The sequence below is a fragment of the Porites lutea genome, chromosome 4 (genome assembly GCF_958299795.1).
Source record: "Porites lutea chromosome 4, jaPorLute2.1, whole genome shotgun sequence".
NCBI classification, from domain to species: Eukaryota; Metazoa; Cnidaria; class Anthozoa; order Scleractinia; family Poritidae; genus Porites; species Porites lutea.
In genome coordinates this window covers 5,146,306-5,156,990 of record NC_133204.1, presented here as the reverse complement: position 1 = coordinate 5,156,990, position 10,685 = coordinate 5,146,306, and the positions used below count along the sequence as shown (strand labels likewise).

Below are 10,685 nucleotides of genomic sequence, written 5' to 3'. Positions count from 1 at the left end.
ATACTAAACTAGCCGAACACTGGATCAAATTTAGTTTTTCTCTTTTTCTTTACCTTGGAATGATGATGTAGTTTGTCACTTAATTAAGACTACGGGTGACGTAAGCAAAACTTCGAATTGCTTTTCATTCTTTCTATAGCAACAAAGGAATATTTCAATTTGTCAGGAGATTTGTTGACTTTCGTCACTGTTGCTAAAGTAGTCAAAAAAAGACATGTGTTATATGAATTCTGACAAACACCTTTTGTGCTATCAGAAAAAGTAAATTACTCATTTTTTGACGCAACTTAATTATTTCTAATGTAAGAAGCCTCGCGCGAAAGATTTTGTCTTTTGTGAATGCAACTATTCTTGTAAATATCGCTCTGTCATCAAGTTCATTACGCGGAATATTTGGGCGGAGAGCTCGGAGGGGACTGGGTCGGGCTTGGTTGGTTTTTCAGACAGGGAGTACCCGAGTCTCGTAATATCTTCTTCAGTTTACAGCGTTTCATTCCTTCATTTCTTCCCCGGAAAAGCAAGTTATCGATCCTTTGCAAAGGGAACGTAGTTTTCTTCACTTATTGAAGTTATCTTGGGTTGCAGAAGCTATTTATCCGTAAACAGAGCGACAACAACATTAGTTTCTCGGGATCGCTTTAACCGCCATGTCTTGGGTAAAGGAGAAGAAAGCCCCAGTAAATCTTGATGAGTTTCAAGACATTGACGAGGATGCTTTAGTTGAAGCTCTTTCTCCAGAAGAATTAGCAGATCTAAATGCGGCCATTGATCCCGAGGTAAGAGTCATGATCGAGGTTATCTTGTTTTGGGAATGATTTGACATCGATCTGCTGTCATAGCCTATCCCTCTTGCACCAAACATCCAACGAATATTTAAGTTAATGACAATTGTTTTCTATCGTATTCGTTGGTGTACAGTGAATCGCACAGTTATACTTCTATGTAGGGTATTTTATTTGTGCCTACAGGTCTGTGAATCCAGGTCATTCTTTGTCCTCGGTCTCTCCTGTGATTCGTGCTGAGCGATTCTTCCATAATTTTAATAAGCTCACTTGCTCAAGCTGAATTACTGCTGCACTAGTATTTCAAATTACCTATCATACTACTTAATCGCAAAATCTCCTTACTTTTCAAGAGTTTTTCTCTTTAATGTGTGAAATTTAGCTCGAAAACTCACTCAACACTGCTAAGGAATCTTTTTTGTAACAAGTTGTTGTGATATTTTGCTGGTTAGTTTTATTTGTTTTGCATATGCCTTTCGAAGAGGAAAGACAGCAATTTTTGGCTGTAAAACAACTGGAACTGCAAATGAAATATACAAAAGACTGTCATTCCATAAAGAAGAATTTGATTGACCACTGGTTATGACCATAAATTCTAAAATGTTTGTTTGTCATTGATTTTCCATCATATGAGCTCCTTCAAATACATATACGTCAATAACAACCTCATTCTGTTTTCATCGTATGCTAAGTTGGTGTTTAAGCAGAGATAAAATTGCTTAAGATATAATGCAGGTTACAGCAATATGCCAGTTTGCAAGGCCTAGATGTAGTTGAGAAAATACTGTACAGGCTCATTCATCAGACCAGATAGATGTAGATTAAGACTGCTATGCATCTTCAAAATGACTCTTAAGCCTCTGTTCAAAAATATATCTGATTTTGGGAGGCTGGGATTCCCCATGAAATTTGAAAAATTTTATATATATATAATTAGGAGTCTGGTCATTAATTAATTCCCTTGAGTCTAAGCTCGATGGAACCTATAACTTGATGCTGAGAGCTATACTTTACATCTCTTGGAGACAACATCCAACCAAACTGCAGCTTCGTAGACCCATCCTTGACATTTCTACAATCTTACATGGATGAAGAATGTGCTTCACAGATCACTGCTGGCAAGCAAAACAAGAACTCGCAAGTGATCTACTGCTGTGGTCACCTAACCATGGTAAAAGGCAGGTTGGTGACCCTGCAATCAACTACATCGACCAACTCTGTAGAGACACAGAGTGCCTTCCAAACGACCTCTCTGCTTTGTTGCAGGACCGAGATGGATGGCTTGATAGGCTCATGAATGCCTGAGCTAGCTTGACCTTATGATGAATTAGGAGTTACACATAGGCTCAAATACTGTAACTTTTTACCGATTTAAGGGATAACTAAAAGATATTCACTGACATTTCAAATCGAAGTATCTCTCCCAGCACTGTTTAAGCTCAAAATTGATTAGTACCGTACATGTAACTTTAAGTTGGAAAACAAATGGCAAAGAATACAACAGCTTGTAATTAGTAAGCTAACCTACAGCTATCAGAGCATTTTCCAAACAGGAGTCCAACATGTTTTAACACATTTTGTTGAAGTTTATTGTATTAAATTATTTATGTGCCCCAAAACTCTAATCAATAATGGTTGATTTCTGACAATAATTTGATTAAGTTTGTCAAAGTTTAGCAAACATATTATGTTATGGTATGATATAAAAGCAAAAATTAATTTCTGAAATACAGTCATAATTGCTGCACATATACACACAATAATTATTCGGTTATATTTTCCTCTTGTCAAACTAACCTTGAGATTTGTGCCATATTTTCAAGTCTTTTATGTAGTCTAGGAATAAAAGTGTTAAATGAATAAAAAAAATACTGGTAATTTCTGTCCTATAGCTAGTTTGACAATATTTATCTGTTGTTCAAAATGGTAAAGGTTATTTGTAGAACTTCTGTGATTCACCTTTGAAAGAGAAATATGTAAATATATTATAATTTTCAATTTCAGAATGCTCTGCTTCCAGTCAGTGAACGTCAAGCAAATCAAACAGACAAGCAAAATACGGGTCCATTTGACAGACAACATTTGCTAGATCACTTGGAGGAACAGGCTAAGAATGAGAAGGAACGTGAAGATTATGTGCCTTACAAGAAAGAAAAACGAGGAAAGGTGTGGCGGCCTAAGGACCAGCCCAGCCGAAAGGATCCTGAACCCATGTTACCGGACGACCTGAGTGAGGTGTTGGATAATGCCACTGAAGAAGAGATGATGGAACTTGCAGGTAGTATACCATTTTCTAATCTTGTTGGTGATTGTTCCAATGGCTATTTGATATAATTTAACAGTTGTTTTACACAAATGAACCTTTCAGCAATTCTTGGAGTACATGGAATGCTGACCCAAAACCAGAGTCACTGGGCAGAAAAGACGGACGCTGGAAAAGCACTCAGGGGTAGTGGCTTAAAGAAGTACAAACCTGGTGTGTAGATAATAAATTTAACTTATGAGAAACAAGATTTGTTTTTATATTTAGAATTAGGTATATATAATACAACTAGAATGCCTTGCACTAATTTTATTCTAAGGTTCTTGCTTCTCTGGCTTTGTGTAATGGACTGTAAAAATGTAAAACACTCTTACTTAAATAGCTTTACTCTTTTCACATAAAGTGGAATGATCATTTGTATCCTGTGCTTTTGAAAGTACTAAAATTCTTGATCTAAAATTCTTGCCTGGCAAGAAAATCTAGTTGTATTGGATCACTAGACGGGACTTTTTTTCAGCCTTGTGATTAATCTTTTTATTGACTTTCCAGGTGTTGTGAAAGCAGCAAAGGTTAAAAAGCCAGATCTGACGGCCGTAAATGAGTTGAATCTCAACAAAGCTATGGATCAACTGAAGAGCAATGATCCTAAACTCAAAAATTTAAACCTAAACAACCATCAAGAAGTTACAGTGGGAGTGCTTGAAGATGTAGCAAAAGCACTAAAAAGTAACACCAATCTTAAACATCTTCAACTGGCAAATACGCAGATGACAGACAAGACAGCCAAGGTGTTTGAATATTACTTTTTACTTACAAATTCTACCTGGTAACTTTGATTCACACCAGTAGTGGCCATTTTTTTTACATAAAACTGGGTTAATTTTGGCAAATTTAGTTTAGCATCTGAATCAACAGGCTTAAAGATATAAGCTACGTCATCAAAAAATTTAATTGGTTTAAGTCCAGTTTATGTAATATAAACTGTGATGAAACACGAGTTTGATACAATATTTGTGGTTGTATCAAAGCATTAAAATCAGTTTACACTGAACCATTAAACTCTCAAGACATCATTGCTGTCTCCTTTTTACTGGTTCAAACTTAGTACTGTGACCTGTATGATAGGAATAAGCTTTTAAGTATGAAAGCTTTGCAGTGTACACTGTGACAAGACATGAAAACCATTCACAGCACTCATGTGATATTGTTTTCTCCTTTATATTTTCCCAAAAATCCAATCAGATTTGTTTTGCTTTGTTTGTTTGTTTTTTTTTAGTGTAAAATATTGAAGTTTTTTTTTTCTGCCCTAAATTATCTAGTTGTTTGCTGATGCTGTAAATAAAAACAAAACACTAGAGAGCATTAACTTGGAATCCAATTTTCTAACTGGTGAAGGAATAATGGTATGTATATCACTACTTTTCTGATTGTGGTATAGTCATTCATCTTGGTGATCAGTGCTAATCTGAAAATTTTTTCTCCTGGATCCTAACACGTCATGATATGATGGTAAATTCGCACTTACCCGTGGCATTTACCCGTTTACTGGGCTCAACTGATTGCCATTAGCATAACTCTGTCCACTACCCTAACATACTACACCTGATGACTCAACTCTGAAAAGATCTGGTGATATTAAAAAAGTTGAGGTTAAAGGTTTGTTTATAGTGGAAAGCAGTCCACTTAAGTCACTCAAATATTTAGACACAAATAATCCAAATAGAGCATAACAGGATTAACCCCCCCTGGCAGAAGGTAACCAGTTGGCTATTAACAAGCGTGGCCAAGGAGTTGAACTTGGGACGACCAAGAACAAATCCAGTCAGTAGCCAGAGCGGGACTCGAACCCAGGAGTGCCAAATTGCCAGTGTAATGCACTGGTCACTTGGCCCTGCTGGTTCAGTGTTTTCTTTGGTTCAAATTGTCCTATTGGCAAGCAGCAAGGAGAGATGGCTGTATTTGCAGGCTAAAATTCTATATTCCATTGCTTTTGGGTTTGAAATTGAATGATGATGAGTTTGGAACAAAGGAAAATAAAAATTCCATGATGGATAAAATAGAACTGCAACATATTTATATTGAATTTTATCTCTTTTGCAATGCCCACCAACCACTCTCCTCCCTTTCCTACTTTTTGACCACTTATTAGTTAAGAAATAGAGAATACTTCATGGAAAGTGCTGTCGTACGGTATTTACGCACGAGTTGTTGACGTATCAGAAATTGAACGAGTGAGCGCAGCGAACGAGTAAGATTTCTGATACAAAAATAACGAGTGCGTAAATACCGTACAAAGCACTTTCCATGTGGTATTGTGTTTATTATATACATATTGAGACATCATCATTTTGGCGGCTTTTTTATTTTAAATCTTTCAAAAATGCTAAAATTTGCCGCTACACACTTACCGCAAAATGACAACGAAAACGAAGTATCAGCTTTTTAGTAAAAACGTTCGTTAAAAACATAAATGACGGTGAAGATATGAGGTAATCCAAGAACCATAAGTAATCTCAACTGTTTGTTCTCAATGCACAATTGAAAATGAGTGAATTTAAGTAAAATGGCCAGTTTCAATATAAACTTAAGCTTAAATGAAAGGCAAAGTAGCTCCGACAAAAAGCACAACAAAAGCTTACGTCTCGTTCTGTTTATCCCTTTCCGCTGTTGTTTCACGGGCTCTCTACCGTTTTCTTTATCGACAGTGAAACAAACGAAACTATTCCCACTCCATTTCCGAAATGTTTATCACTTTTTTAGCGAGAAAAACTCTTTGAGTAAAACTTTTCTCGTTGAATGTGTGCGAAGCGGCGCTGCAAGCTGCAATAAAAGGCAGCAATTTTGGCGCGAAACCCACACACCTCTGTGCCTTCTGGTTGGACGTATCATTTTTCTCACACGTGAAAAAACATCGTTCGCGATTCTGATTGGACGTATCATGTTTTTTCACGTGTGAAAACCATCGTTCGCTCCTCTGATTGGCTAGAACTAATTTGCGTACGAAAATTTACGACATAGCTTTTTGGTGAGTATTTCTCAGTATGTATATAATAAATAATAATTCTTTCTTGACTAAGGAGTGGTCTAATAATTATTATTTATTAAAGTTTTCGTGCTTTATTGCAATACCTTTACTGTGGTTTTTTTGTGTGCCAGGCAATCATGAATGTCCTAGAAACCAATACCAACTTAAAGGCTGTACGGCTTACCAACCAGGTGTGTATTGATTTTTGTTTGACACTAGATTCACATTTAACATACACTTTTTAGTTGCAATTTCCAAGTCCTTCTGTGGAAATTCTTGGACAAAGCTGCTGAAATCCAACAGAAATCATGATCAATTTTGTCGCAGCACAAAAAAGCTGGACTCTCACTAACCTGGACTCTCTCCAGCGATTGACATCCTGATTTAATTACTTGCTGCTGGAATCTCATTTCTATGCTGAAAACAATGTGCCGGAATTTTTGTTTTCTCTTTGGAAGGGATGTAACTTGTAGTCTCATTTTTTCCCTTTGTTACCTATCCAGTAGTATTTCTATGCTCTAACTTAGTTTGTTAGCTGGGTCATGACTTCCATACCTCAACTTTTTGGTGAAATAAGGGAAAAGAATATTCTTTAATGCAAACAATGTCAATATTATTTGGTTTACATGTTATCTACCACATGGATGAATGCAATAATCATTTTCGCCCAATTAAATAATATTGAACTATGCTAGTAACAGATCTTTAGTATTGCATTGACATTCAGGTTTTTGGCATGATTTTAGAGCATAGCATAATCATGGCAATGGTATAGAACGAGACACATTAAGTTCACAACTTCATGGAAAATAAATGTTTGTATCCAAAGTAAGCAATCAAAGTGACTGGCAAGACTAGAGTTTGACCTGCCAAGTCAGCAATCGCGCTGGATATTGTACATTGACCAGCAGTTATTTTTCAGTCCTGGAACAAAACTGTTTTATTGTTATTTGCAGAGTGCCATCATAGGTAGCCAGGTAGAACAGAAAATTGTCAATTCTCTGGAAAAGAACAAAACTCTGTTGAGTTTTGGAATGAGCTTTGACACCCAGGGACCTAGAATCCGAGCTGCAGAACTGATGGTGCGAAACAATGATGCAAGTAAGTTATAATACCTTCACAAGTTTCTTTACCCAGGGATGTCCCTAAGAGCTCAGGGCCTGGTTCCTCGAAAGATGGTCAAGTTTAACCTAGGATTAAGCCAAATTTTAAGCAAGGTTTTCTTGTATAAGAACATGTTCCTTGATCTTACAAAATACTGTTGTGCCTTTACTTCAAAAAAAAAAGAAATGATAGCACAAAATGTTCCTCTAGGCAATGCATAGGAAGGTAAATACAAAAAGTGGAACAAAATTTTAATCCTGGATTAGCGCTAATTGGCATTTCAGGAACCGGGCCCAGGGTATTCAGTAGCATTCAGAAGTACTAGCTGCAGAGGTTCAGCTGGCAGACTTGCAGTATTTGTGTCACAGGCATGAACGTTGATTGCTGGAGGCACAAACTTCTAGGGGGTCGGGGGCATGCTCCCATGAGAAGTTTTCAAAATTGGACTCTCTAAAATGCTATTTCCTGCATTCCCTGGACTGCAATTGGTTAACCAGGAAGGTCTTAAAAGCTCCCAAAAAGGGAAATATTAATTTTGATTTGGCAGAGTTATAATAATATTAACAGTTTGCAGTTGTTGCAGTTTTTGGTTAATTCCAAAACAAATTCCAATCATAAGGAGTGTATGAATCCCGGATGACAGATGGTTTACAGATAGTAATTTAAATGTCCAATCCATTTGTTACATTGACTTATCAGAAAAATCAGCTTACTGAAGCTCTATCGGTGAAAGTCTTGGTGATGCTTTTGGGGCGATCTCTACAGAGAAATGCTTTCCACACTTTAAAAATAATTATTTTGTGTGTGAACCACATAACATTACATTTCAAACAACCAGATGTGTCCCGTGTCTGGCCTGAAATGAAACCCCTGAGAGCTGGCTGCGGGCTAATTTCACCAGCTGAAAAAGAGCTGACCACTGGCTCAAAATTGCTCTGACAAAAAAAAGACTTGGAATAATTTTGAAGGTGCAGTTTACTAAAATAGCCGGCTTGACTGACAAAAAAGCCTGCTTGAATGAGAGTGGGTAGTCACGAATGTCAAGATCATTATTGTGGTCATTAGCAGGACTCAAAAAATCCACTAGCCGTAAATCTGGCGAAGATTTTCATGGTGGTTTTTGCTATCGAGTTAGTGAATTCTGTTCTTAACTTGCCCGATGGGCAAGTGAGTTTTTTGGGGAATTCAAATTACAAAAGACTTGTAATCAATCCTGCTCATCAAATTTTTTTAGGCGTGTTGAAATGACTTTCAGGCTCACTGAAGTATATGCAAGCCACAACTTGCAGGAGTGACAAGCTGTAAACTAGACTTTCTTTGCAACCTGCTTGCATGCCCTATGAATGCCTGTTATGCTGATTCACAAGATTTACAGTTCAATGTCTATTATGTTTCCTCTATCATTTAATTTAATTTTGATTAAAGGGTATTCTTTCTGATTCTTTCTCCCATACAAATCCTTATGTTTTAAATGTTATGCAACAGTGCTGACAGTGCTTGGACCACTTGTGGAATGTAAAGCCTGTTACCATAACAAGGTGCACCCTCTCTTTGGATTACACTCAATATCAGCTCTAAGTAGCAGAACTGCATTTGAAATCCTGTGAATTCTTTTTAAACCTACTTTTTTTTATTTTTGGATGCTCTAAGGTGACTGTCCCTAATTCAAAATAGCAGTAAAAAGGTTATTTAATTTTATCCCTAGTTTAGTGATAAGTTACTTGTGACTAAGTGCACCCAGAAGTGAAAGTGTTGATTTTGTTTGTTGCAGAACGACTGGAACGAGTTGAGAATGGTGATGTTGATGATGAGGACGATGAAGATGAGGAAGAGGAAGATGATGAGTAACTAAAATAAGATATCGCGGTTCTTTTTTTGTTTGAAAATGGCGAAGAAAGGTTGGTTTCTCTTTAGGAATTAATAAAACCTTTCACAGTTAAGCACAAACTTTGCTTTGTCAAATGTGACGGTGCGTAGACTTTGCCATTCTTGTCCTCATGTGATAATCTATAATGTACACTGTATTGGAAATCATATCAGGGGAGGTTTTGAGAGAAAATACGTAGTAATAGTGAGCAATTTTGTCCTAGGTAGATATAACAACAGTTGAATTTGTTTTATTGCTAATGTAACAGATTTTTCACCTTCTTGACTTTAAAATCCTAGCTTTTGCTTTGCAAACTAATTTTTGCAACATAAGCTGAAATCACTTCAATTCACAAATCCGTACAACAGTCCTTGTTTGTGGAAGGAGAACAGCTAGCTTTCGTTTTAAACAACTTAGAGCAATCAATATATTTTTTACCTGTGTGAGTTGGAAGATAGCTTCCACTTTCTTTATAAATTGGTGCAAATACTTCAGGGTTCATCTTAGTTAAAGCACAATTGAACCTCTCTTTATAGACATCTCTAATATCAGCAATTTCGACCAAGGCACTTGTCAAAAGTCTCGCTGGTCGTGTTTTCAAACCAAAAATATTTAAAGCTTAGTGGATAAAAAACCATTTAGTCAGTCATCATACACAACTTATTTTTCTCTTGCTTGCTGTAAAATGCATTTCTCATAATCACTACGTTTTGTGTGTCCTGTTTTGTCAAAAATCGCCTTTTTCCCTATCTGTTATGATACCTTTTAAATTTTCTGGGACAGAAGTTGCAATAACAAGCCCTAGGATTTCAGTTCCCATGGAAAACCATTTTTCGGTTCCGTGCCCAGAGATCATGGGAAACCATCAGTAACAATTTTTGGATTCCGTGAAAATTCATGGGAACCCATCTCCTAAATGTTTTTAATTTGTAACAGTCATATATATTTTTTTGGCGCTGGCAGCCATAAACCAGTAACATAAAATGCTTTTTGAGAATAATTCAAGATGGAACTGATAGCTGCTGAACATTTTGGTTTCATATATGAGTCGTAACTTAAGAATTGCCCTACTACAGTTTAGTTGAGTACATGTATCTGTTTGGAAAAATAATGAATTTCTGTAAATGGATCCCTAACGTTGAAAATGGCAATGGGAAACCACTTTTTGGTTCCGTTATTTTAAGACCTCGGTAACAAAACGGTTCCGGAAACTTTGTTACCGTGAAATCCTAGGGCTTGAATAAGAAACTTCCGAGAGATTTTATTGTGACAATTAAATGTGGTCTTAAGCGAAGCTCGTGACTGGAAACATTGAAATGAGGGTTTCATTATGACTTTAATGTTCTTGTTTTACGTCAAGAAGTGACTTGAAAAAAAGAATATATTAATTTTATCGTGTTTGTATCCTGCAAGCCAATTCGCTGTGGAAAAAAATCCTGAAAACTAAGAAATAGCGGTTGGAAGATTTGGTTGTTTGTTGATTTTTTTCCAGGTAAAATATTACTGATAACATAAATACTGCAGCTACACAGCTCAGGAAATAAATACATATGGAGCACATTGCTTGTCACCCCTTAACCTTCTCCACCCTCTCCTTCCCCCCTAGGCTCGATAATTTACCAGCCGCTGCTCGGAAAATGAGCC

General features: G+C 36.7%; 1 protein-coding gene across 1 annotated transcript; it reads left to right on the top strand.

Annotated features, from left to right (window-relative positions):
• The first annotated feature begins 425 nt into the window (after window positions 1–425).
• Window positions 426–10,601, top strand: LOC140935386 (tropomodulin-2-like). Its single transcript, XM_073384934.1, has 8 exons — window positions 426–776; window positions 2,787–3,060; window positions 3,151–3,258; window positions 3,595–3,833; window positions 4,365–4,448; window positions 6,202–6,261; window positions 7,027–7,171; window positions 8,946–10,601. The coding sequence occupies exons 1-8, from the start codon at window positions 648–650 to the stop codon at window positions 9,020–9,022; spliced, it is 1,116 nt and encodes a 371-aa protein (XP_073241035.1). The 5' UTR covers window positions 426–647; the 3' UTR covers window positions 9,023–10,601.
• Window positions 10,602–10,685: the final 84 nt, after the last annotated feature.

Coding starts and splice junctions, on each gene's coding strand:
- LOC140935386 (XM_073384934.1), top strand. CDS start 648: ATGTCTTGGGTAAAGGAGAAGAAAGCCCCAGTAAATCTTGATGAGTTT. Junction 3,259..3,594: donor CTTAAAGAAGTACAAACCTG/GTGTGTAGATAA, acceptor TTGACTTTCCAG/GTGTTGTGAAAGCAGCAAAG. Junction 7,172..8,945: donor GGTGCGAAACAATGATGCAA/GTAAGTTATAAT, acceptor TGTTTGTTGCAG/AACGACTGGAACGAGTTGAG.